Source organism: Falco punctatus (genome assembly GCF_963210335.1).
Source record: "Falco punctatus genome assembly, chromosome: 1".
In the NCBI taxonomy this organism is placed as follows: Eukaryota; Metazoa; Chordata; class Aves; order Falconiformes; family Falconidae; genus Falco; species Falco punctatus.
Genome location: NC_137580.1, coordinates 119,223,764 through 119,251,143, shown reverse-complemented (window position 1 = coordinate 119,251,143; position 27,380 = coordinate 119,223,764). Strand labels below are relative to the sequence as shown.

Sequence of the window (27,380 nt, the reverse complement as noted above, 5' to 3'; positions counted from 1 at the left end):
CTGAATCAGTGCAATCAGAGGTGAAATGACAATGGTGATGCCCACTGCCAGAACTGCAGGAAGCTGGTAGCACAGGGATTTCCCTGCCCCTGTGGGCATGCATACAAAGACATCCTTCTCCCCTGCAAAGACAACAGAAGAAAGCTCAAAGCTACTGAAAGGTGGTGAGTTCCCAGGGCTCTGACTGGAGGGGTGGGCAGAAAGGCTTGTAATTTGTGAGAAACAGCGTGTATGTGCGTGCACTGTGTGGCATACCAAAGACACTTCATTTTTAGCTTCTGAAAGCATACCAATACTTTGCATACCTGCAATGGATTCCTTCAAAGAGTCTCTGATTGCTTTGTAAACATTGAGAAACAGCCTTACAAAAGTACCAGAAGATACACAGAAACCAAGATAAAGAGAAGTTATTCACACTAATTTTTGTCCAGATGAGCTGCTTCCACTCATTTTACAGACACCCAGTTGCCAAATTACCAGCCCCATGACAGATCTTTACCACATCCTTTTAAAGCTTATCCCAGAAAGGTACCTCATAAGAAATAAGGGCTGGAAATCAAAACCACATAGATACTATCATGCAGTTAGTAACTGTCACTGCACTAAACGGTATCCACTTCAAGTCAGGGAGATGCCAGTGCACGCAATGCTAACAGGTGGAGACACCCTGCTGACAGAGCACTGCTTTTGGCCGGTCCATCGTTAATAACTGCTGGCGAGATATGAAAATTAATTATATCACGAGTGCCGAGTTTGACACTGTTCTGATTCACATTGTGAGACCTGCCAGGGCAGTGACAATTGGGAGCTTGTAGGTGTAGAGCTGCCTGTGCAACCAACAGCGGTATGGTGGTGGATATAACACCAGCAAAATCTTGTTTCTGATAATGGTCGCATGATTTGCAGAACGGACACAAACTACCCTAGGAAATCAAGCCTTCTACCGGTATCATCTTTAGCACAAGGACAGGTTTACTCTGAAAACGTATAAATGTAACCAGGTTTGCCCTCATCTGACCATAAACGTGCCTGCAGACGCCTCCAAAGGAGATAACGGCAACACCGCACTTTAGCATTTCCTATTTCCTGGTCGATGCAATAGCAGCGTTACAGAACCAGTGCAAGGCACAGGCAGGGCAAAGCCGTGCTCAGAGAGCTTGTGTGCAGCACGTGCTCGTGCTCCTGTGCCACTGAACCGATCTCAAGAGCAGCGCCACACGGTCCTGCCTAGTCCAGGTGATACAACTCCTCAAAAAAGGCGCGATACCAACTCCTGCAGCATCACCCCTGCAGGAAGATGGAAAACCAGATGCGCTTCCCATCTGTCCGATGCTGAGTCTCACCTCTCGCCACAGTCATGGTCGCGCTTTCCTGCAGGGAAGTCTTGAAGGACTCAAACCCGAAGACCTTTCGCAGTGCTTTCTGGACCCTGCCCTCCAGGCCCGGGGGACCCTCGCCGCTCATCGTAGAGAAGCTACGAAAGGTGACAGGAACCACCGCTAAACCCGAACGCCGCCACCCGCCTCCGGCCGCGGCCTCCCCGCCTGGTCGCTGTCTTCGCGACCTCGCCCACGGCTGCCCTGCCACGCGCCCCCTTCCTTGGGGCCTCCCCCAGGGGCGCCCCCCAGGCCCCTCACGGGAAGGGGGCCCAATATTATTTATTCTGGGACAACCCCCCCGCCCTAAGGCCTCCCCATGGGGCACGGGCGCGGCCTCTGGGCTGGGGCCGCGCTGCGCCCCAACCGGCCCAGCCGCCACGGCGGGGGGTGTTGTATCCTTCCGCTCCTCAGCGCCCTCGCGCCACAGCCGTACCCCTCCGCCCGCGGCCCCCACCCTCTCGCACTTGGTCAGGGCCCGGCAGGTGCTGTCGCGGCGCCGCACGATGACGTCGGAAGCAATCTTAAAGGGGCAGCCGCCGCCCTTAGCGGTCCGGGCGCCTTTTATCCCTCCTCCATAGGAATCCCGCTCCGCCTCGCTGAGCGGTTTCTCCCTTCGCGCCGTGAGCGGCCGCCGGAGCCCTCCCGCCGCAGCGCGAGCCGCCCGAGGCGGAAGAGGGGCGCCGTTGCCATGGCGACTGCGCGGGGCGCGCCATCTCCGCGCGCCGGAAGCCGCTGTGGCGGAGGCGGAAGATGGCGGCGGCGAAGCGCAGCGTTCTCTCCTCGCTGGCAGTTTACGCTGAGGATTCAGACCCGGAGTCGGACAGCGAAGCTGGGACGGCGGGAAGCGATGGGGGAGCGGCCGCGGGTGAGGGCGGGGGTGGTGGCGGGCGGCGCAGGGGAGCCTCCGGCCCGGCCAGCCCCCGGCCCGGCCCGCCGCCCTCCCCTCCGCCAGGGGTAGGCCCGGCTCATTGCCATCTCCCCTTTCCTCATGGTTTTCCTTTTCCCTTCCTCCTTAGGAGAGAAAGGAGGCCTGGTCTCGGTTGGGTACGGAGATGACGACTTCACCCGCCTGGATGGGGACGAGGAGGGCTATGAAGAGGAGGACGATGAGAACAGCAGGCAGTCAGTAAGTACCTTTCTGCTCCAGGAGCTTGCCCTGAGCCCTTCCGCGTGTCGCAGGGGGTTTTCTCTCTCCAAAGAACGCTCCCAAGTGGCAACCCATGGTGGAACCCAGAGTATCTGACTCCTGGTGTGGGTTTCAGCACTTTCTAAATGCTTCTGTGCACTTTGTTTTTGATTCAAAAGCGTTTGCCTTGAAACCCGTCAGCAGCCTGGCACAGCTCGTGTTGCTTGTTGCTAACTGTGTTGATGCCGTTTGACACTTTTTATGGGGAAAAAGGCCATCGCAAGTCAACACCACACCAAATGAAAATTATTCTTTAAGCATAGCTGACACGAGATATGAGAACCTTGTAAGAGGAACACACTGTCGCATGGTCAGCCGGAGGATTAAAAAGAATAAAGTTCTGCGATGTCTTAAATTATTCTTTTGTGTATAACTCAACCCACCCACAACATCAGGTTATCTTGATGTAACAGTGTCCTGTCTAGACGTGAGTGGCTTTTGCTTGTCATAGGTGCATGGCCTGTGCATAACCACCTAAATACTGAGATAACTGATGCTTTGTGAGACAGGGCATGTAGCTCACTACCTGTGGGTGCAGCTGTAACACACAAAAGGGCGTATAATTCTGTCATGTGTCTGTAGGAGCCAAACAATAACCTGGGGTGGGGTGGGGTGTCTTGTCTCCTTTTTACCTCCTCAACTTTTTGCTTACCACCATATTAAGAATGTCTTACCTTGTCCGTGTTCTAGTCTTTTCCTCTACCACGTAGCCAAAAAAACAGGGCTGTGTTACTATAACCTTTCCTCACTGAAATCTACTTTGTATGCGTGAGATCAGTCTCTTATGAGACACTCGCTATGTCTGCCATCTGTTTTCCCAAGTAGCAGACAAGAGATTGGTCGCTCTTGTTCTTGCTTTTGGTTTTGTCCCGTTGCTATACTGGAAAAGGTGCAAGCAGTAGCATTCAGGGTCTGCCCCTGGCATCTTGCTTAGCAAAGTAGTGAAGCTTCTTTACAGCTTTAGTGATTCTTCTTTTTATATCCAAAACTTCTAGACCCTCCTTCAGTGAGATCTCTTTAGTTCAAAGGAAGTTGTAGGTGTGATACAGATGCTTGTCAAGATCAGCTGTGTTTAGTTAGCATTGGCAAATGGGCAAGTAAATGGAGTAACCTTTATTGTGTGCACAATTTTCAGTGCAGGTTGCAGCTGTTCGTCAGCTGGGAGGTACAGGTTGCTGTTCAAGTAATGGCAATCGAGTCACTCTGATGTCAGCCAGCAGATCCTGCATATATTTGTGGTTATAGTATGGATGTACACAGGTTACACAGGGTACCTTCTCTCCAGTCTTGTTGAAGGAGAGCAATGCTTGAGTTTTTTTGCATTAAGTATTCTTTGATCAGAATCGAGAGCTTCCTTGATACTGCTTGTGCTAGTAGCTTAAACTGGTTATGAGTTGTTTTTAGAATGCAGTGTGAGTTGGACTCTACTTGTCCTGGGTTTTTATCTAAACAACTCTGTGCTTATATTATCTACCTTAACAGTGACTGAAAAGTCTCTGTTTTGTGGTGTTTTGTTTTGTTTTTTTCCAAAGGCGGTTCTCAGTAATGCTTCTTTGTTTGTTGATGATGTTTCAGTGATATCCCCTGCTAGTTTAGAAGGTCTGGGGAGCTGTTTCAGTTACCTGTCTATAACATGGATGATTCGACCCATTGTTGCTTTGTTGAAAATTAGTTATCTTTATAATGTAGGTGGGACTGTGGAGGGGAGAGGAATCTCATTTGTGATAAATGCCAAGTTTCTTGGTACTATGGTTCTTTCCTAGTTAAAAACTTACTGTTACTAAACTTTGACAGTAAAGACTGAATTATTGGCATATGTACACCTTTCAGAAAGGTAAGCTGGAGGGTAGCTGAAGTGAAGGAATCTGATGTCTCACTTCTGCAGGATAGGCATATTAATTCAGGCAACTTAAACTTACTGACATTATTGTGTGGTCAATCTCTAGCTTGCCTTGCCAGATCTTGCTCCTGTGCTAATACTCTGAGGTGGGCATTTTGTTGTAAACTCTTCCTTTCAGTTGCATGTAATCATCTCACTTTTTTGTTTTCCCTTTTGAAGCTGAAACACCAAGTTCTTGTTTTGGGGCCAAAGTTGAAATTTGTGGCAAAGTTTGGAGGAAAAAAAACATTCTGCTGAGTTGTGTGAGCATGAAAAACATTTTCTGCTCCTCAAACTTGTTTTGAACCCAGAGTATGTGTCTATGTCTAGAAACATAGGTAACTGTGAGACCCCCAGTGAAGTAGCTCTTAGGGCAGTGGAACAGTGGTTTACCTACCAGTTGGGACCAAAGCTGGGGCTTACTTCTCACGTAATGGCAAATTTTGCCAAAGGCTGAGCTGAGTGTTTTAAGCTCTCACAGGGCTTAAAATTTGCCCAGTGCTTTGGTTTCTTTCTGGGTCAAAATCACATTTCTGCGTAAAACATGAATGGAGTCTATTACTTAAAACAGTGACATTTGTCAGTGGTTCCCTTCTGTGCAAGTTCACATCATCTACCAACGAGGCTACGAGAGCGCTACACAAATAAGAAAGATGCGGTGTCTGCTGGCATCACCGGATCCTTGGAACTTGGTGCTAGGCCAGACCCTCACCAAGCCTGCATGTTTGGTTGGATGGCAGGCCAGCTGTCTGTCCTGTGTGTGCTGCTGATGTATGCTTGGGAGTGTAATAGGTCTTGCAAATGCTGCTTTTTCTGTGAGTACTGCTAAATGGGAGTAAGTGCAAAAAGCCCGTTGCCAGCTGGAAGAGACAATTATCAAACGACAAATGCTTTTTTTACCCCAGATCTGTTGCTTCGTGTTGTCTAGTTCTGAGCATTCAGGAGCTGCATGAGTTTTACAGGGGACTTCTGCTACTGAGTAATGCTTTTGCCTAAAGGAAAAAAAACCAAAACAAAAACAAAAACACCAAAACCAAACAAACCCCTCTTTCCCTGATGTAGGACTTGGTTTCTGGTCATGAGTGGGTGGGGTGAAACTACCTCCCGTGGAAAGGGTCTCAGACTACTGCTGGGCTGCTGAATGCGAGCCCTTTGCTGTAAGTGCAGTTACTTGCCAAGCCTGCTCTTTAAGCTTAATCCTGTAAATTCTTGTCTTGTAGGAAGATGACGATTCAGAGACTGAAAAACCTGAGGCTGGTGACCTAAAGGTATTTGAAAGTGTGGTATGGTGGTGGGGGGGGAAGTTCAGTACAAGAGGAGTAAGTCTTAACAGCATGGCTTGGTGTTCGTTTGTGATCTTCCGTAGCTAGTTTCATACTTTCCTTTTTGTAGTTGTAACGTGTTTGGGTTTTTTTAACTTTAGTTCTGGCTTCTGCCAAAAGTAGTCAACCAGTTAGGCTATGGGCTGAGTCACAATCGAGATCTGCATTCATGAACTCGGTCATCTTGTGCATTAGATCTGAGGGAGGTTTTCTGACAGCATCTCACCTGTTTTGCAGTGATCTGGGAGATGTAGTATTCAGTACAGAATTCTCTTAGGACCTGTGTTAGTTGCAATACTTTCTTTGTTTAGAATAACTTAATGAATAAATGATCATATGCTCCTGGGTGTTATGAAATGTGTCAAAATCAATTCAGTTGTCTCCAACTCTCTTTCTGTCCTTCTGAATGAAGCAGTTCTTTAAAGGTTGATTGAAAATTGAGAAAGTGAAATAACACCCCCAGATGACAGCTGTTATAAATAGTTGAAGTGATGTTTATATTGGGATTACATCTTGTTTCTGTTGAACAGCAGGTGTTTAACAGCACATAGACACATGCATCAGGCTAAAAGCTGGAAGACAGACAAAAGACCAAATCCATTTGAAACTTTGTAGAGAACTGGGCTCAAATTTTTATGCTGGTTCAGTTCCTCGTGCAATATAAGCAGCCTTGTGGGATACCAAGTGAATGGCAATTGCAAGAGCCTTTATTTTATCCAGTAGCTTCCTCAAGGATGCCAACAGTCTCTAAGCTCAGCTAAGGAAATCAGAGGACTGTGCTGCAAACTGAAATTACGTAGAGCATTTGAATTGGCTTAGGGCTTTGATAGGACAGGATGAAGGGAAATTAATGTGTCTAGCTATTCTGCTTAAATTAGTTTTATAGCAGCTCCTTCTTCCAGTTTCCACAATATTTTTATGGGTTTGTGGTGATACACAGGCGAAAATCTTGGCAGCTGTATTGCAGCTGGTGAAGTCTTACATTAATGCCTTTGGCATACAGGTAGGAGGCACTTGGCAATGGAATGTATTGTCTCCTTTCCTTGTTGCAAGAAAAATAAATTGGAAGAGACAAAAAGGTAATCTCTCACTTTTATCATTTTTCTACTTCTGCATTTTTGCTGTTGTGGCTGGTAAGCATGCTAGCAAGATGTTTCTGTAAAAACTGCTGGATTCAAATGTGTACTGTGAAAGAAGAATAGTTGAGTTTTCTTTGAAAGAGAAATTTGGCGTACATCACCACAGCCTCTGTAGTCGGGCCCTGTTGCAGTTGTATGCATTTCTTCTCTAAAAGGGCTCTGGGACTGCAGGGCAATGGAGAAAAGATCTGGCAAAGAGAGAAAGAATGAAATCAGACTATAGTAGCTCTTGTCTGTGTAATGCATTACAGAAATCTTACCACTGAATTCTGTGGCTACTGCTTTAATATGTTGCTGATGTTTCGTGTTGGCTTGTTTAAAATGCATCTTCATTTCAGCAAGTTCTGTGCGCCACTGTCTGGGTGCATTTTGACTTTTTGAAGAAGATCTGCAAATGGCCACGGAGCAGTGTTTCAGCTTAGTGGGGAAGCAATGCATTAAAAGCATTTTGTATCTTGCATACACTCTGCAAGAACTGAAAATGTAAATTAGAGTTAAAAATAAATTAAAAAAAAAAAGTAAAATTCAATTCCTGCCATCCTAGCATGCCATGAAAGGTGAGGATTTGAGAACAGGAGGGAGGCAGAGCTGAACTTATAGCAGTTTCAGACTTTCATGTCATCCTTAATAGATGTCTTCATACATTAGTGAAAGAAGGGAATAGCCTCCTCTGGCCTCTTGGGGTTTTTTTCATTCTAGCTAAAATAGCCAGCTGGCATCTGGGGGAGAGATAAAAGCACACCTTCGCTATGCAGTGTACCGCCGGGCAGCCCAGTGCTGGGCTGGTAATGGAGCAGGCAGGTTGCTATGTGGCATTCTGTGGGGCACTGATGGAGTTGTACTAGCCATGCTGTTAAGAAATTCACTCGGGACGGGGGGAGATGGAACATCGTTTTAAAAGTAGTTTTACCTGGAGCAGTTACAAATGTTTCCTATCCTCCTTTTCCACCAAGTGGCAGTGTTCTCCTCGTTCTTCGTACGACAGCTAGTAAGAGTTGTAGCTACTTTTTACTGCACTTTGGGTTTACAGTGAGACACTTGATTGTAGCTTGCTAACACTTTCAGGTAACTTTTATTTGGTTTTGTCCCAGCTGACTGCTGTAGTTGGTTTTGCTCTATCAGTTTCATTGTAAGACGTCACAAACCTGGAAACATGTTTAAATAGATACCACAGACCCTTTATGTATGGCAAGGGCTTTTCCAGGGTCTGAATCTGACTGTACACAGATGGTAAATCCTTTAAAATGCATGAATGAGATAAAACCATTGCAATTTATCAGCTAATTATAGTAATTTCAAGCCTTCAATATACATTCAGCATTTTCTCTCCTGTTTTGCCTCTTTGTACATATGGTGAATGAACTACTTTGTAATTATGTCTTGAACCATTGACCAGGACACTTGAGCCAGATTATGTGGAGGAGTTCCCTTGTTGCTGGTACATCCTGTGATTTGGCCTCATTCTGCACTTGGATAGCACCAGATGCAAAACTTCCAGAAGGTTTGGTTAGCGTGAGTTGTGGGTATAGACTGAGGAGACCAAAAATGGGGGATGATGTAAAAACTGTCTGGTAAAGTGATGATGGGAGAGTGGAATTTGGAGCCTGCCTCAGGTAGCCCCACTGGGGACATATTTTTCTACCCCACTTATGGTGTTTGTATTTATCTCAGGTTTTCATCTTGATTCCAGAGAGTATGCCCTTGTTGATCTTGATGAAGATGCATCTGTCTGTCTGTACAGCCCTTGTTCCTCACAAGAGGTGAAGTCCCATCTAGTCAAAGGGCTAGATGGGACTGCAGCTTTCCTGTGTTGTTTTTTTTTTAATTCTGCAGAGTAGCAAGTCACAATAAGCTTTTCAAGTTCAAACACTGTGGTGTCAAACTGCTGTCTTCGGTCTACTCTCAGAGAGATAGGCAGAGACTTCTCTATACACCTGTTTGGGAGTAGAAGAATAATTAAGCTTCATCAGTCGTCTGAAAGTGTTTTTCCAGAGCAGATTTCTGGCCTGTAGGATTCACTGTCACTGAGCACCTGTGAGTCAGTCCCAAACACTGTGTGCTCACAGCAAAAAGCAGACTCCTCGTCTTTAAGTAGTCAAGTCTGGTTAGATATGTCACATCCTATACCTGCATTTTGAAGTGCTCCAGGCACTCATGGAACTGGAGGTTTCAATCTAAATAAAACTAATTGCTTTTCCAAATTTCACGGATGGATGTGCACAGTCTCTGGAACAGGACATATTGGTGCCCAAAATCACTTTGGGGTCCCAGCTGTTAAGTGAGTGGTCACCAATTATAAACAAGCATCTGTCTTAAAAGCACTTCAGAAACAGAGCCTTCTGCTCAGAAGGGAAAATAAATGGTCAACAGAAGCTCTTGGCAAAGGCATGGCGTTGAAAAGATGGAATCCCACAGCTTGGATGGGTTCTTTGTGTCCTTTCCTCAGGTGATGGAGCTGTGGTTACAAAAGAAAGGACACCGGAAATAGGTCCGAAGGTTGGTGTTATGCTGGCAGCGGCGGTTTGGGATGCTGAGGGTTAATGGGCCGTGCAGTGAGTGCAGGTTGCTTGGGCTCTTGCCAGCGGCTGGTTATGGTTAGAGCCTTGAGGAAGTAATACGATGCAAGCCTTCAGAGCTTGCTAAAGGGACCAGCCCTGCAGCAAGAAGGAAAACAAAACTTAAATGAAATACTGACCTTGTGCTCCAAGTCTCACCTGGGGGATTCTGCATGTCATATTGTAGGGCTGGATGCATAACAGGTTGCAAGTGTTGATCAAGGACAGAGACCAGCTCTGCAGCTTGGCTTACTGGAGTTTTCACAGGGGGAAATCATTAACTTTTGAGCCTTGATTGTGGTATCAGGACTAGCTAGTGCAGGAAAGCTAATAAATATTGCCACTCCCTTGGCAAGTGCATGCCTCACACATGGTAACAGTTTTTCAAAACAGGTGGCTACTTTGACATTTTCCTTTTCTGGTTTTGTTTTGAGGGTCCCCTCTGCATCATTGAGGCATTGTATGGTGAGGCAGCCAAACTGGGATCTAGCAGAAGGGTCTCAAATCTTCAGAGGAATACTATGTTTCCACCTCTTGATAATCATCAACTCTTTATTACGTTTAGCTTTTACTGATCCGGCATACCTGTAATTTCACTGTATTATGATGCATAGGTGTGTACTAATATTTAGATAGAGGCTTTTGATTGCAATGCCTTTTTTTATCTTGCCTGCCCATTAACCTGTTTGTTTGAATACCAAAATTATCTTGATTTAAAGTAAAAATGGTAAGTGCTAAGAACCAGTAAATGGGGGTGTGTGCAGTAATGTAATCCCTGTAATTAGCTTATTTTGATAAGGCATATTAATTTTTCTGAATTCAAGATGCATTCATCAAGCCAGATTCTCAAAAGATGCCTGAGCCTAGGCAGCAACTTTCACCTCAAGTATAACTGTTTTGCTCCAAAGAAAGGGAAAAATTGTGTTTGGGAAAAGTTGTATTGTTAAAGCACTGCTGTTCCATTTGGCAAGCTGTATAAAAGGAGCTGGCTTAGTAAGCTTTAGAAAATAATTTAAATCTTATACTTCAGTGGTGGCAAATTATGCCACCTTGATTTCCTAAGTTGCTTAGGAAATATCAGGCATTGAGAGGTAGTTTTAAAAATTCTACTTAGAATATGTTAAAGGTCATATAACTGAAGAACATGTTTTAAAACTGCTGTGCCATGCAAAAGCCGTGCACTCTGTGATGGTTCGAGTGGCTCTGTGGATATTGCTAGTCTTGCGGTGGCCGGATCTGGTAGGATATAACTTATTTATATGTGTGTTATAGAAAGGCACTTCTAGTGTCTCATCAGAAACAAAAAAAATGTATGTTCTTTATTTCTTACCTGCCCCTCTTGGCTTTTTGATGCTGTCTGGGTGAATATTGGCCTCTGATGGGCATAACTGGCAAAAGAGCAGCTGTGTTTTAAAAATGGCTTTGCGTTATGTGTGGCTGTGCTGCACACCTCTTTGTAAACACTTTCAAAGTGTGAACTGTGTTTCCAGAGCTAGGTTTAAGATTAGATCTCCAGTTTGTTTCCCACTCATTCCTTTGCCCGTGAGCATAGCCTTAAAGGTGCCAGTGATAAGCACTGCAGTCTTAGATTCATCTTTTCTGTATTCCAGCTTCTTTATAATTGTGTAAAATGCTGTTTGCACTTCCAACTCTACGTTAATTTTTCCCTTGTTTTAGGTTTGGCACACTGTTTGCCAGCACTGAGGGAACCGGAAAGTCTGGCAGTGTAGCAGCGTTACATGCAGAGAGCCTTTAGAGGGAGTAATGGTTAACTCTGCTTCTAAGGCTGCCCTCTTACAGTGAGTGCTCAGCATTAAAATACTTGATAACCTGCTTCCCATTTTTTTAACTAGGTGTCTGACCTTAGTTATTGCCAGAAAGTCACAGAAAGTGGTGAAACGATTTGGCATGCAGGAAGCAAAAAAAGTTTTGCATGTGGCATCACCCGGTATATTTCTGTGTCTCCAGCTCCGTCTGCCAGGGAGATAAATCACAGTATTGTTGGTCTCTGAAGCTGGCTTACCTACTTTAGAGCTTCTGGCTTCAATCCAGCTCTTGAGCTGTTTGGAAGATGAGACATGTCCATGGGCATGCTTGTTCCTTCCTCCCCGCCAGGCATACATGCTGCGGCAGACTCTTCACTCCCTGCAGTACTAAATACCACAGATTATTGACACAGGTGTGGCTTGCTTTTCTCCGAAGGAAGAGCCAGGCTTTTTCTGTTTGTCTTTAAACTTGAAGAAAAGTCCTTTCTGGAGCTGCTTCCCCTTGCATATTTCACCTGATAAAGGTCTAAGTTCTTCAAGTCCAGTTCTGTTGTTGCAATTATTTCTGTCTGCTGTACTGAAATCGTCTGTTCTGAATTTGCATGTTGGTGCGTGTCGGAGTGAGAGTTTGAACAGTCAGCACAGATGGAGGATTGCCTTAAATACCAAAAAATACCTGAAAATAGCTTCTTCCAGCTTCCCTATTCTGGGTGCCGAAGGACCAAAATCTGCAAAAACTGTGGGATCCATTCATGGACGAGCGCATATCCCAGTGAGGATACTTGCTTTTACACCTTGCCTCTGCTCCAAACCAGGAAGAAGAATTTTTAGTATTAGGGAAGAGAGCTTATGCAAGAAGTTAATTTTGTCAGCTCTCCTGAGCCTTTTCTTTTGCTGCTGTGAGGCTTAAGATTTCTCACAGCCCAGATTCACTTTCTACTTGATTCTGCACTGCAACAGTCCGTTAAAAATCAGTGTAGCTTGACACCTCAAGCTCTGTCATGCGGTGTTGCTATTTAACCTCTGAATTCCTGTTTGAGTGTAGGAAGCAAAAGTGACTTCAAAGCAGGATTTGGGGGCTCTGCAGAGCAAGGCAGGTCTCTGCAGACCATGGTAGCTTTGGGTGGCGAGCACTGGGAGCTGTGCTGCTGGCTGCGCTCACTGCTGGTGTGCTCCCAGGGGCTGTGCCATCTTCCGTGCAGACGGTTGGACACACTTACACCACTGCAGCCTGGCTGGTGTCCGTGCTGTGGAGAGGCTGTATGCTGTGGTCTGGTAAAGCTTGTGCACAGGGTGATCTGCAAGTGTTAAACTTGAAGGGCCCCTGGCATCAGAGAGGAAGAGAGAGGAAGCACCCAACAGATGCAAGTAGCTTTGGGACCAAGGTGCTGTCGAAAAGCAGCTGTTATTAACTGGACCTCCATTTGGAAAGTTGAGAGTTCTGGCACGCAGTTCCTTGACTGGAAATTACTTCTAACAAATAATCTTTGTCAAATATTGAGATAGCATATGTCAGGTGAATGGAATCGAGTTTCAAAGAAGCTATTTGAAGGTATTTTATGCTATGAATGCTTCCCTTCTAAAGCATTTTCTCACTGAAATATTTTCCTAGGTCTTGGTTGGGGTTTTTTGGTGTTTTTTCAAGGAAATTGAAATGAAATCAAGGTGGAGCCTTAGACTTAATGTAGCTTAAAAAGTAAAAGGCAATGTTCAGCTACACATTCTTTGTTTTGATGAGGTGCTTAAGGAATGTCTCAGGAGTTGACTCTTTCCTGGTTTGGTCTTCCTTCCCTTTTTGTCTGTGAAATAGTATCTCAAAATAGGTGGGTTTGTAAAGACTGTACATGTGTCACTCAAGGTTGGATGTATGGGGTTGTTTTTCTTATAGGTGGCTTATTTCTGAGCTGCTGTGCTTCTCTTAGTATGTAGATCATAGTTTCTACAGGGTTTTTTTGTTTTCTTAGTTAAATTTCTTACCCTGTACTGGGCATTTTGCCTGGAACCGTGTATCAGAGCTGGCAAACAGGATATGGCTGTAGGAAATGTGCTTGTTTTGAGCTTTCTCTTGGGATTCTCCTCTCTCACAATACAAGAAAAAGGGGGGCAGGAGGAATAAAAGCACTGTATTTCTGTTTCCTTGCTTTCTGTTCCACGGACTGTGAATACACTTGACATGGACTCTGTTTGCTGCCCTCAACCTGGTAGCACACCGACAGCAGGCAGATCTGCTGAGCAAGAAATGAAACGGTTCTTGTCACACACTTTTAATATTAAATGAGAAGTTTCCAGTGTTCTCTTCCCAGAAGCACATCTGATGTTTGTAGAAAAGCAAGAACATAGTTGCTAGCATGTTCCTTTAAAAAGGAAAAGAAGAAAAAAAGAAAAAAAAAAAAAAAAAGGACATAAGCCAGGGTTTGGAGAGGTCTTTCTCTTGCTGGCTGCATATAAACTTTTTACCTGCTTGCTCTGGCAAAGCCACTATCAGCTTAGATAACTCTTCTAATAATTTATGCTGTTACAGAGTGTCTTTCCATCATACTCAACAAATGAGGCTGTTAATATGTTAGGACTGCAGCAGATAGTCTGAACTATGGGGAGGAGGAGAAATTACAAAAACTCATTGCTGGTGCTTGCTCAGATGAGAGAAATCCACTGTAACAACTATTACAGCAGTAGGTCTGTCCACTGGCTACTAGTGGAAGGACTGCACTGAAAAATTCTCTGCATTAATGTCTTCAAACTAATCCACTAGCATGACAGCAGTGTGACTGGTCTATATGTTTTGTGGCTGTCAGTTTAAGTTGGTGTTAAATTTATTTATGTGCAAGCAATCAGGTGGAATAGTTGAGGAAGAGAAGAAATTCTGCCATGCAAGAACATTCTTTCTAGAAAAAAAAAATAATTGTTGAGGGGTACTGTGGAAGCTTCCTAGCTACTTCTTTTTAACAACAACTGGAAGTCACCAGAAAAATGAAGCTGCAGGGCTAAGCTGTCTGCAAGTCCAGGAACACAACTGAGTGGTGGCAAGTCTGGCATCAATTTCTCCACCTCTTTCAATTTGCATTTTGTTTAAAGCAATCAGTTTCTGGGTCTGTATCTTTCCTGCCACCCTGTTCAATCATTTCTTCTTGTAGTTTGAAGTGCACCTGTGCTAACGTATGCAACTGCTTATATGAGAAATTGATGGTTGAATTTGTACTTCTTGGTGACAGTTAATGCTAACGTGTTCGATGTGAGCTTTGTACTGGATTTATGGATCTTGTTTCAGGAAGGATTTAGCAAGCATTGTTGTCAGTCAGTCCATTCTTTCCATTAAATAAAGCTGTTCTGGGCAAGCCTTTCCAAATTTGAATTCATTGGTCTCAAATTCATATTTTGCTTCCTTCCTTTAATCTCTGTTCCACACTGTGAGCATTGTTTGGTTGTTTTTATTTTCCATGGAACCTGAGCAGAGACTGTTGGTTTTTTTTTATGTAACTGAGTGGAAACACTCTACAACTGAAAAGATGGTTGGTATTTCACTTCAGCAAGGCAAAATCTTAAGCCAAAATGCAGCGCTCTCTTACGCGTGTACACACACCCCCATGCCCCTTCAGCTTGCTGCTCTTTTTTAACTGATTGTGATACGTGGAAACCGAACCATCAAGCTGGCTTCATATCAGTCGGGCTCTTGCAGGCAGCATTGCCTTGCCCAGGGCTTGGAGAAAGCATTTGTCTTGGAAGTAGAAAAAATGGAAAACCTTTTCCTGAACACACGCAGGAATTACTGTATGCTGCTGTGCAGAATTGCTCTTGGAAGCACAGAAATTGTGACTTTACGTTAGCAGCCCAGTTAGATGTTACAAAGTAGGGGTGTTTTCTTGTTGGTTTTTTTAATACTTTGCCTTTGCGTGTAGCAGTTTGCGCCCTTCATTAGTCTCAGAATCAGGGAAAAGGGGTTTGACTCCTGCTTGTCTTGCTGTCTTTCAGTCTTCTTCCAGCTTGGCTCTGAACCATCACGGCATCCCTTGACTCCTTTCAGTAGGTCTGCTGGAGCAAGGCTGTCTGGCTTCAGGCCCTTAAACAGTTGATCTTGTGAAATCTAGGCTGCAAAGTAGGTAACAGCCAGAAAATCGGCTTGCTGAGTGCATAAGAGGAATAAAGTACAGTACTGCTGCGCTTTTTTTTTTTTTTTTTCACTCAAACTAGCTATTCTTAGACGTCATCATGTAACACTAAATGGGATAAAATAACTAGAGGATAAGAATGAACGTGGAACATCTATTTTTTTTTTTCCCCTGAGTTTTGTGTTTCCATGATAGTAGAGAGAATTTTCAGCATAACTACTGTGTCCAGGCTGACTTTGTGCAAGTAGAGAGAGACTGGCTGCAAAAGCAAATTCAGACATGTTCCTGTACGGACTTTCAGAGGTGAGGCTTGTGAAAATTGTGCAGTGTTGGAAGGTGTCACTAGTGAAGTCTTCACTGTGTTATTTTTTTTGAAAGTGATTAGGATCCAAATGGAAATGAACCCGTTAAATGATGCTTGTGGCTCTGAGATACTTGAAGACTCTAAAGGCTTTAATAGCTTTCATAACGTTTGCTCTGATAGAGAGAATTGACATAAAATCCCCTCCACTTGGAACCACTCCCCTGCTTGATTTTGTGCTAGTCATGTGAGGTGATTCATAGCATACTGGATATTGATGATGTAGTAATCTACAAAAAGATCACCTTTCCCTGAAAGGATTTAGGTAACCTCCATACTTAAAATCCAGTTACTTTCCATTGTTAAATGCTTTGAAGTTCCTTTAGAAATCCCTCATCTGTGTTTAAGTATTTATTCCCTTTCACAACCAAAAGATAGCAGCTGTGCAATGTTTATTGTACCTTGTTTCTCCACCTGGTGATACTCTGTTTCATTCAACTTTATATTAGATTAGATCTGCAGAATTTTGGTTTTAAATGCTGTCTTTTCCGATCAGTTCATCGTATTCACCATGTGTCCCAGACTTAAATTAGTCTGAGGGACTATAGGACAGTTCTTGTTGAGTGATTACTCCACTGAAGGTTTTTAGACTGTCCTTAAGTTCTGGATCTTCAATAGATACTTGGAGGTTTGAATAAAACTTCTTAAATCTCATGTCTGCCAAAGTCTGTCTTTGGTCAAGTTTTTGATACTTTCCTCACCGTAGCATTTGCCAGTAAACTGAGCAAATACGAACAAGCACTGTAGGAAGAGTTGGTCATCCCTTTGTTTTCTGAAGGCATTTAAGAGACTTGAAAGTAGTCCGACTTAATGAAAAGCTGTGTTGATGTCTTCAGCTTGTTAATGATGGAGCAGTGGGTGTAGGTACACAGTAATTCATCAGTAAGCAAAATTTATATCCTCTGGGCAGTGAGGTGTGGCTGTAATATGTTAGTGAACTTGTTTTCTTTTGCTTGGTGTAGCTCTGGGGTTTCTGATGTCTTGGCTGTGGCCTGGGGATGTGAAGATGAGACTTGCTAGAGCAGCTGTGGTGAAATGGGTGTGGGTGATGAGGCCAGGGAAATACACGGCGGCAGCCCGCTGGGACTGGCTTTATTTAGCCTGTTACAAATGGGGCAGACTTGTGCTGTAGCTCTAGGATGAAAGGGTACAAATTAATGGACCAACTTAATTCTGGTGAAGGCAAACTTACTGATGATCTTGGAAATTCATAAAACATACTGTTTCACGCACCTGACATTTTAGAGAGATCTGTCTGATGTAAGGTATGTAACAGGAGAGGTTTTGACCCTCAAATATATCTCAGAGTAGTAGTTCATGTTTTCTGAGAACCGTGTGCTTACGCTTGGTGCTGGTTCCAGGCAGCTACAGGAGACTTGAAAATGGGCTTCTGAAAACTTCAGGAATAGAGTAAATACCCCGATAACTGGCCAAATATGAGGGCATCCTTCTTGAGGGTGTTTAGCACATGTCTGAAGCGCCTGCATTTGACTGTGCCACTGGGTTTTTAAGTGTCTGCTTGGCAGTATTGGTCATTTGGGGGATTTTTTTTTCTCTTGCCTTCGTGTTCTCGGATAGTGAAAGGACAAGTGGGCAGATGAAGATGGGAAGGATAATGGAATAATAAATATAGAGCTGGGTAAGAGGAAGGATCAAGAGGTGCTCAGGGATGTAGCCCATCTCTTCCTCTTCCCTCTCAGTCCACTTAAAACTTTGAAGAGATAAGAGTGCAGGATGTAATTCAGCCAATGTTGGAACAAAAGCAGTTCCCTCCTTTCACCTCAACAAACATTTGATGGCTGTCTCAAACCAAAGCAAGAAATACTGTTAATTACGCATCTAGCAAGTTTTCCCCCTGAAGGGCATAAAGCATCCTTCTGACCGCATCTTTTTACTGCCTAATGAGTCACCATGTGCTTGCTGCCTGGACACATGTTTGCCTTCTGTCTGTAGCTCTATAAACTTCTCCAGCCTGCATGGTAATCTGAATTTGTCCTTACAACCTGTTAGTTACCACAGAATTGCCCCCACTTCTCTGGTGGCAAACTAAGGCTCACGGCGTTAACGCTGCGTCGATGTGGTTGAAGCTCACCACGTTAATGCCGTGCCTGCGTAGGTTTGTGGAGAACACAGCCTAGATTCCCTGGATTCCTGGCTGGAGCCAAAGAGTGCTCCTTCTTTTGGCGTAAGTTTTCTGCTTTGAAATGTCACGCTTCTGCTTAAACTTTTATCTGCTTGTGCTGTTCTTTCTGAAGACTCTGGGAGAAGAGGTGTTAATGCGCTGCACCAAGTGCATTAGCTTAGAGGCGCTGGAGCTGGTACACTACAGTCCAGCTCAGAAAAGGGCCTGGGGCCTTGCCAGCTGACCAGCAAGAAGATGTGTGCTCCTCAGTGTACTGCTGGGTTTTTTCTTTTATTTTCTAGAATAGCTTTAGTCTTATATTTTAGTGATCCAAGTGTACTTGCAGAGAAACAGTGCTTCCCCCCTCCCCTTCCCTCCATGAATAGCTATAAAAAGTGCCCTGTAGCAGTTAGTGCCACACAAAGAATTTGTTTTTCTGCTTCCAGGGGGCTTTCTCTGGAAATGAGGGGGGTTTCACAGTGGATTTGGCACAGGCTATTCCCAGATCTGACTTGGTGACCTTGTTGCTTTCTCCTCACCTTATGCATCTCTCACCTGGTTGGAAATGGGTGAAGGAGGGGGTTTAGAGAGCGGTTACTAAGCAGCAAGGAGGCAGCATTCTGTCTGCGTCAGGTTGAATGAATAGCTTCAGTGTGTGGAGCCACTGAGGAATTTTGGACACACAGTCCAGTGAGTCACAAAAGGTCTTTAGGAGGGAGGCAGGGGGGAGAGGGCAGTGTTGGGCTACAGCTGATACTGTTTCAGAAACTTTTTTGTGCTGAACTTGTTATCACTTGTGACTCTCCTGGGGTCTCTCGGAAGCACCAGAATATTTGAACAATGGTCTCAATACGGTGAAAGCATATTTAAGAGTGTCTTATCCTATATAACACCTCCTGGAGCTCAGCAGACTGTGGTGGAAACATCTGCTGTGCTCTTGCATCTGAAGCAGCCTTAATTTACGTAACTAAGGAGGGATTAGCCGCGTTGAGAAGATCTCCAAACATCGTATTACAAGCCCGTGGAGGTTGCCCTTGAGAGTGTCTGGTAGAGCAGATTGGCTGTATCACTCCTGGAAAGTAGCAGCCAAGAGAGAATTGGCAATGGGAGCATTATTCTAAAATCAGAATACAGGATCTGCATCACCACCATGCTCCCTGGCATTTTGATTTGTAGAGGATTTATCAGCCAAAGCCTTGAATGGCACAATTACAAAAGTGAATTCTGGCACCAAGCACAACTGGTGAACCTCTGCAGCCCGGGACCCTGCGGAGCCCTGGGTGTCTGCAGAGAGGCTGATCAGATGCTGCTCTGAATTTGTGCTCTGCTGCTGGCTCTGGGACCATTTAAGCGGTTTTTATGTTACTCTGGGGAATGCACCCTGCTGACCACACTTAGAGGACTGCGAGCTGCACAGGCCTGTGGCAGGCATTCCCAGGGCTTAAGTAGTTTTCTGTGGGCTTGATCCAGCTTGTATTTAGTTAGCTACGCTCTAAAACATTGACTCTTGGCTGGTGCCAAGGGTCAGTCACCAAAAATGAAGAATCTATGGTTTGAACTGTTTTGAGGAAAGGCTTCAAGTACAGCAGTTCTTGTGGAATTCAAAAGGAGCAGAGTGTCCAGGACTCATTGAAACAAAGCCTTAATTCATTCATTAAATTTAGACACTGGCTTTGAAAAGAAACAGCATGCTGTTAGGCTTTGACTTTCCATGGCACAAACATTGCCCAACTATCTAATAACTTGTATTTCATTTTTAATTTTTATTCTTTTTTTTCTCAGAAGTAATGTGTAAATTTCTAAAGAAATGGACAGGGTAGCTTTTTAGGCTGGAAACATACCTTGACTAATATCTGTTTCTTCCCCCTTCCTCCCAGGAATTCTCAGAACTGGAGAAAAGAGATCCTCAGGAGTTAGTTGGTAAGTTTGCTCAGAAGTATTTATTCACGTGTTTTTTTCAAAGTAGACCACCTAGGCTCCCTCTTTTTGTAAAAAGCATCTTTACTCTGTCCTGACAATGCTGTAGTTTGTATTATTACCTGAAATGCTTTATGTCAGTGGAATATTTTCAGTGAAGTCTTCTTTTGGGAGAAAGGTACCATGACTAAAGATATGAAAATACTTTCATATATTACATGTCTAAGATATATGTAAAGGGCAGTGCTGGTATTTTTTTCTAGATGAGCTTAATACCAGTAAAGCGGTAGCTTTGTCCAGACACCTCTATGTCAACCAGTATAACCGGGAATGATGACAGATACTTTGTTCTGTGCCTTCAAAAACTTACCTGAAATAGACTATTTAAATGTGATCCACATATTGATTTATAGCCGCTGTGTTGACATAGCATATCATATGTTTTCTAATGGTTTCTAAAACTTCCTTGATTTTTGTGACATCTCACTTATTCATTGCACTGTTTTTAAATTTGGAAAGCCCAGGGTCACCAGCTTGAAATAGTATCCTTTGCTCGGTCTCTGTGGAGCTGTGCAGAAAGTGTATTTTATGTTGAAGCTCTGAGTATCTTGAACTAACCCTTTGTTTCTGAGGTCACCAGTACAGCTGTGTGGTAGCATGTAATAATATAACTTTAAAAGCCACGAGTTTAGAAATTGCTTAGTTATCTTTCAAGTCAGCTTGTCAAGGTGTGATATTTCAGCCATAAAGTGTGATAAATGTAAAATAATACAATAAATACTAGGATGCTAAGCTGTGACTTGACTCTTAAAACAGCCATCCCTCCTTACGTTTTGGACTTAAGTCCTTTCCAGTTGGCCTGCCCAGGTTTTGTACCAACCCAACTGTTGTATTGAATTTTCAGCCTTTAGAGGGTAAAACTGCTTTAACCAGTCTCATCATAGAATGCAACAGAAATCTTTCTCCAAACTACTGCTCTGCCTCAAAATGCACACTAGAAATACAGATGAGACAACAGCATTTAAGCTAAAAAGTAAAGAGGAAATCTGAAAGCCAACTGCCCTTCTACTCTCTACATACAGGTGAAGCTCTACACTTATAAAACAACGTCGTGGGAAGACTTAGTTAAGGTGTAAGGCTCAAGTTACAATTCTGTTAGTCTCCTTTTCCCCAGTGACTGCTCCATCCACAGGAGATGAGAAGATTGAATCTCATTTGTTTTCTGATAGCCCAGACTTTCATGCAGTCTTAAAAGCTGCACAGAGAGCACTTAACAACAGTGTCACGTGCTTGTGAGTGGACAGTGTTGGTGAGTCCGAGACCCGGATTAAGGTTTGCAATATATCTTTAATCCTTTCCCAGTAGCACACACAGAGCAGCGTATAGGCTAGCTTTGTGCAGAACCAGGTTATTAGAGGTAGGCAGGCATAGCATGCTGAATTCTGTAGATCTGCATTAGACCATATCTTATCTAGTTGAGAAGGAACTGTTGCAAGAGCAAGTTACTTGATGTGAGAACCACTCCCTTCCTGGGAACTTTGACTTCTAGTTATAATTCTTGAATGGAAAAAGGTGCAGGATTTTTTTTGACACAAAGCAATAGCATCTCCAGTCTGGACATCTAAAGTTTTGTAATATCAGTATGTGGAAGTTGAAATCTTCCTTAGACAGTTTTCCACCACTGCTTTTTGCATTAAAAGCTTGTGGGCCTGCCCTTCTCAGAAGATAACCTTACGTTATTCAGCGTCACCAAAAGTCCGTGGCTATGCAGTCGCTTAAGTACAGCACAAATGTAGGCTCCTGCCAAAAGTAATGTTTCTGTTTTACCTCCCCCGGACGCATGCTAAGGTTTCTGTGCCTTGAGCTGGTCTGGGAGTTAGAGCCAGCCGAGATCCACCTGCACTGCTCCTTCCCTTTCTCTTCCTCCCCAACCCTGTGAGGCTTCCAGCTGGATCCATTCCTTGATCTGCTCAGTGCATGGTAGGTGAGAACTAGAGTTGGCACAAGGAAAGCAGTAGGGATGAGCAGCTGGGAAAGGCATGGTTGTCCTGACTTAGGCTGAAGTAGTGATCACGTAATCAAAGCCCAAAAGAATGGGAGGGGAGATTTCAGCAGTAACTTCCCTGTGGTTGAGGAAGAAGTGTATATGAAGCTTAACTCTGACAGATTTCTGCATCGCTGTTGTCCATTTGGGGGTTTTTGTACCACTCTGAAGAGTACGTGGTGCTGGCAGGACATTGCATTTGCTTTTTCCTGTGGCCTTGCAAAATAATACTTCTAGGATGTGGGGGTTTGCCCTGAAGTTTGTTGCAGCATGGTTGTTTACCTTTTGGACTGTAAGAAATGTTTTCTGCAGCCCTTAGGCTATCTGAGCACAAAGTCAGTGTTCATAAGAGCAGAAAGTATGGCTGAGTTGCAGGTCACTTTCTGCATTTCTCAGCCCACAGAGCAGAAAGGGAACTAGTGTCCTTCCATGGATGGGTGAGTCACTGGCATGTTGTTGCCTTCAGTTCTTCCTTCTGATTTGGTTGTTCTGGTGCCAGGAAATCAGAAACCCACACACCCTGGTTTATGCCAAGCAGACTTGATTAGAGTGCCAAAGAATGCAGTTTTAGAGACCAGGCACCACTGGTTTGCATGTTTCCAGGGGAAAACTATGCCCCTCTGATCACCCCTTCCAGGTCTTTGCTTGGGTTTTTGCATTGTGTGACCTTTATGGACAAACTGGCACCTGATGCTGCCTGTAATCCCTTGTGGCCGCTTAAGACGTGGCATACAAGTGAACCTTGAAAGGGACAGGAGTTCTGCTCCCCAGGAAGGATTAAGGGTTATTCACCGAGGGCGCTGACCCAAGATGCTTTACCAGACCTCAGATGATCAGCACCCCGGTCTGCTTGTGTACAGCCAGCTCTCCATTCCTGAGCTCTCCATTCTTTTGGTTTTCTCTGCACTAAGAAAAAGTGCCTACCCATCTGTAGGAAACAAAGCTCCTGTGTGTCCCCATCCATGTCTCCAGCGTAGCCTTTGGACTGTGAGCAGTTGTTTCCTTCTGGAACTGAGGGCACGGTTTGCGCTGTGGCATTTTCCCTGTTGCTCTGCAGCCTGTCTTTGTACTGTTGGGTATACTAGTCAAAATAACCCATCTGTCTTAAACTGGAGCCCATTAAATGCAGCATTTCCATTTAACTGTCTGCCTTGCCAAGATCTGGCGAGCAAATACTCTCCTTTGACTACTGAGATGCTGAATCTTTGCTAGGTATGCCCTCATAGTTGGCTGTGCTTTGGCCTGCTGTGCAGAGCCCAGGCACAGCTGAACATCCCTGCCTTGCCATTGCATGCATGCTGGCTGCATAAAAACCTGCAAGCACCTGTTGCTTGTGCTGGTGAAATTTTTAACTTTTAGGTCAGCGTGTGGAAGGAGAATGCACAGACTAAGCACCAGTGGCAGCGTCCTCCAGCAGCAGGATGCGTTGAGTTGCAGACCTGGCGGTGGACTGGCTTGTACCTTTTCTTGGACCCCCATCTGAGTCATGGGATCTGCTTTATGGCTTTAGTTCTTTATCTGGGCTGTGAATCTGATTAAGGGAAGATATTTACTTACTTTGAGCCAGAATCTGGGTGTGCCCATAGTGATTAACCCTGCCAGTAGCCAACTTCCTGAGGTTCCTGCATGGAGATCCTCTAGACTGTGAGCCAGCAAACCACAGGCACAATTAGAGACTGCAGCCAGTGTCACTACCTATGACTCATATGAAAGTAAAACTTTGATCTTGGCAGAAATAACAGGATGCACAAAGCGGTTGGATGTATCCTGTGAGGACACACCTTGTTGTTAGCTGTCCATCTGCATTCACTGCTGTATAGACAGTGGAAAGCTGTGCTTGGGATTTTGAAAACACAAAATCTTTTATACAAGAGCCTGTGGCCATGTATGCAAGTTCCAGCATTATTTTGAATGATAATCCCAGCTGCTTCTTCCTCTAGGGAAAAAGCTGGTGGAATCGGCCATTCTGCTGTCTGCTTGGGGAGGAAGTTTGAGGACTGCTCGAGGGCATGGATAATTTGTACTTCCTTACTGTAAATAAGCCTGAAGGGGTTAAACTCATCCTTTTCTTCTTAATGATGTGGCTTCTCAGTCTGGCTGCAATGTGATGAAGTAACTAAGTAATGATGAATGTTTGTGCTCAGATTGCGAGGTGCACGTAGGTTCACTGCTGACTCAGTCTTCAGCTGCACGCAGCTATGGCAGGATTGCAGTAGACAAAGATGTCTTAGTTCCAGTTCTTTGTAAGCCGTTGAGAGGTGCCTTCCCCATCAATATAACATTTATAAATGGTTGTTTTCACATAGCTCAAACAAAAGAGCAAATGAGCACCAAAACCAGATGCATCAAAATATACTGTCTCATTGGGAGCTCTTGTTCTGCCTCCAGTATTATTTCTGTTTCAAGGGAGCTTGGAATTGATTGCTGAACATATTCTTAGGACTTTGTGACTTCTTTGCTGGCTAGACAGGAGTTCTTAACAGGTCCTCTTCTCATAAATGTTTTGTTTCTCTGTGGCTCTTCTGGTCATCTGCAAAGGTAAGGAGCCTATGTGATGTCTAGTCTGGAGATAGACTTTTATTTTTATTTTTTTTCCCCATGGTCCTTTCTTTGCCTTATGAAGTCTGGATTTGGTGACCTTTTTAATTTTTCTGTTGATGCTGTGAACCTCTTAAGCCATTAATCAGCTTTCACCTTTTCCGGAAAGCCTGGTGTGCTGTCTATTATGCACACTTCTGTCTATTTGCTACCGTCTTTCTGGGTTCCTGAAACTCTAATTAAACTAGAGGCTTCCCCATCCCACCACAAGCTGTAACCTACAACAAATGTCTGCCTTGTTGTCAGGGAGCTCCAGTTTGCCTGGCTTTCTGTAGGGGCTCTGGCAAGCTTTCCTTCTTCCATAGAGGCACCCTCTTAGTAATTGCCAAAGCACGCTTTTTGTTCATTACTAGCAACTGCTGAAGAATTTAACCCTCAGCAACATCTTGATCAAACAGAATGAGCGGTCGCCTGCCAGCTTTGCGTCTTCGAAAGATATTGTCCTTAGCGCTTTACATTTTGACAAAAGAAACGGAAACTGTAGTAGCACTGAATGTGTGTAGTGTTGATTATCTGTAACCTCAGCTATCCAACGCTCTGTGCTGGAAGGCAGGAGAGCACGATGTTCAAACGCCAGGGTCTGTCCTTTGGGCCCTTCTGGGCTTCAGTCAAAGGAGCTCAAGTTGGGCGTGCTGGAACTGCAGTTCAGGCGGCTTTTACTGAGGAATGTGTAATTAAGGTATAGTATAATCAAGGAGCTGCAAATGTGAATGGCTTGGTTGATACGACTTGTGTGCTGGTGTCAGGTTTCTTTTATGTTTTTTATCCATTACAGACTATGGCTCTGAGATGTGTTCCTGTACAAATTATGGTTGAAAACAATCCCAGCTGCTTAAATGTGGCCCCAAATCTCTGCTCCAAGAGTTGGCTAGAGAACTGACTGGGTTTTTCTCATAATAGTGAGAAAGTAGCAAGCAACAGGGGGAAACATGGCAGTTTCTTTTGCTGATAACTGTAAACTAATCTTTACAGGGCAATCAGGTACTCTAATAGCATATCCCAACACAAACAGCTATAAACATCTGGCAATCCCTAAAACTGGTCTGTTCTTGGTCCTGCAGAACGAGCTGTTCTTTCTGGCCATAGTCTGACTCTGTAAGAAAAGATCAAAGTGCCTGTTAAGGAAACATTAATTTAAGAATGAGATGTAGTTTCTTGTGGTTAACTCCTGACTCCTGACAGCCTTGGGGAGGGTTGTTCCCTTCTTGAACCATTTTGGTTGATGTAGGTAGGTCTTGAAATAACTAAGACCCAAAGTGATTACCCCCCTCCCCCAAAATGGCAATGAGTCAGGCTGCTTTGGATTGATCTCGTGATCCTCCACATACACAGTCCGATTTTTCTATTTGAGTATCCTGGCACAAGTTTTGTCAGAGGCTCCAGGTTATCTGTGCTGTTCAGAGCAGGACTTCAAAGTGCGTACAGAAAACCTGGAGTAGTGGAGGGCTCGGTACGTGGTGCACAGCGCAGGGTTTTAGAGAGGCATTCCTCGAACCAACCTTTGTTCCTCTGAAGATCCTTTGCCTTTGGATCTTACCGACAATTGCAGCTGGAGTGGGAAGTAGCTTAGCTTTTTACACTTCCATTCTGGGGTGAAGAGACCCCTGAAAATAAAGCTTTAAGCGTGGCTGTCGCACAGAGCTGTGGTATAGGGTAGATAACAATAAAGCAAGCACCGCATCCCTCTTCTAATGACCTGATCTTCAGGTTAGCTGCTTCTTGGTCAGCACTTTGAAAATGCCACGAGTACCAGTTGACAGCATTCCCCTGTTACCTTTACCCGTCGGTTCTCATGATAAAGTAGCACTAGCAAGGACGTAAAACAAGTTTAATGATTTGCATGGCTTAAATTCCCTTCAATATTGCTAGAACTCATGCCCAGTTTGCTCTCTATAGCTTCTTTTTCAGAGAGAGTGCGGAACATGTCTCCAGATGAGATCAAAATCCCTCCTGAGCCTCCTGGCAGATGTTCTAACCACTTGCAGGTTGGTATAATTCCTATTTATTTATTTAGTTTTTTTTTAAAAAGCTTGCAATTCAGTAGGGAGGGGGGGGGTATTTGGGAGCTGTGCTCAGTCTTTGCCACAAGTCAAAAATCCAGCATTGAAGCTGGGGTTTTACCACACCGAGTTTATGAATGCACTGTGTTAATGCTTTAGACTTCACAGTGATTCTAGTTTAGGAATTTCAAAGTAGCTTAAAGCTGTTTTCCAGTCTCTGTGGGTCACTTAAGCTTTAAAATGGCTCTTGATCCCACTAGTGACACAGAAGCAATGTTTACTGTGAAGGCTGCTATCCTCTTACCTCAGCAAATTCAGCTCTGTAGGAAAGAACAAGTCATTGTTTTTCTATACGGGTCTGAGAATCCCCTAACTGGAATAGTTGAGGCAGCATTGACTGGATTCCTTTTCCACCTACATATCTCTAAATTATAAACATTTAGAGGGAAGGCTAGTAACTTAGAGGCAGCAAAAGAAAACAAATGCATGTTTTCTCTGGTGCACACCCAAATAATTGCAGTAACCAACTTCTGCTCTGTCCTCCTCCTCTCAATGGAGGGCAAATGAAAGAGCAGGGGCTGCTGTTTCCTACCGCCCATTTGAGTTTTAACTGCAGTTACCTGCCCGGTAGAAATGTAAGTAAAGAATCACTTCTGGAATCCTCTATAAAGTAAGGTACCGATGTGCAGTGGTGATTCGGAATGACTCACCATTCAGATCACGCTTTCTTCTCTGCACAGTGTACCTGGGCACACCCGTAACTCCTCTTGTGCTGTAGGAGGATTTTACTGTTCTGACATCAATGAGTTAGAGTGCGTTAGATCTGAGGAATGCACAGAGCTTGAGAGAGTAGACAGAATAAAGCAGATTTTCTTCCCCTTTGACAGCAGTTTACTATGTTAAATCAAAGGAGAGCTTGTCCTCTGTTAGCAGGTCAAACCACATCTTAGAGCGCTTTGAGCAAGGAGGTGGGATTGTTCTTTAGAGATGCAAAATGTTCTAGGCT

General features: G+C 44.2%; 2 protein-coding genes across 9 annotated transcripts in view; one reads left to right on the top strand and one right to left on the bottom strand.

Moving 5' to 3' along the window:
• Nucleotides 1-1,976, bottom strand: part of RECQL5 (RecQ like helicase 5) — a 39,735-nt gene extending 37,759 nt beyond the window's left edge. For 3 of the 6 annotated variants that reach the window (XR_013926212.1, XM_080376543.1, XM_080376546.1), the window contains exons 1-3: nucleotides 1,844-1,976; nucleotides 1,344-1,474; nucleotides 1-122 (exon numbers count right to left, since the gene is read on the bottom strand). Coding sequence is in view for 4 of the 6 variants with exons in the window: in XM_080376543.1 (XP_080232669.1) it covers nucleotides 1-122; nucleotides 1,344-1,464 (243 nt within the window). In the remaining 2 variants the exon portion in view is untranslated. Of the gene's footprint in view, nucleotides 123-1,343; nucleotides 1,475-1,812 lie in introns of those variants that run through there. The other 3 variants (XM_080376545.1, XM_080376544.1, XM_080376547.1) reach the window with 3 other exon arrangements.
• A 135-nt stretch (nucleotides 1,977-2,111) lies between these two features.
• Nucleotides 2,112-27,380, top strand: part of SAP30BP (SAP30 binding protein) — a 37,005-nt gene continuing 11,736 nt past the window's right edge. For 2 of the 3 annotated variants that reach the window (XR_013926264.1, XM_080376892.1), the window contains exons 1-5: nucleotides 2,112-2,244; nucleotides 2,396-2,505; nucleotides 5,665-5,712; nucleotides 19,693-19,735; nucleotides 26,271-26,359. Coding sequence is in view for 2 of the 3 variants with exons in the window: in XM_080376892.1 (XP_080233018.1) it covers nucleotides 2,130-2,244; nucleotides 2,396-2,505; nucleotides 5,665-5,712; nucleotides 19,693-19,735; nucleotides 26,271-26,359 (405 nt within the window). In the remaining variant the exon portion in view is untranslated. The remainder of the gene's footprint in view (nucleotides 2,245-2,395; nucleotides 2,506-5,664; nucleotides 5,713-19,692; nucleotides 19,736-26,270; nucleotides 26,360-27,380) is intronic. The other variant, XM_080376893.1, reaches the window with a different exon arrangement.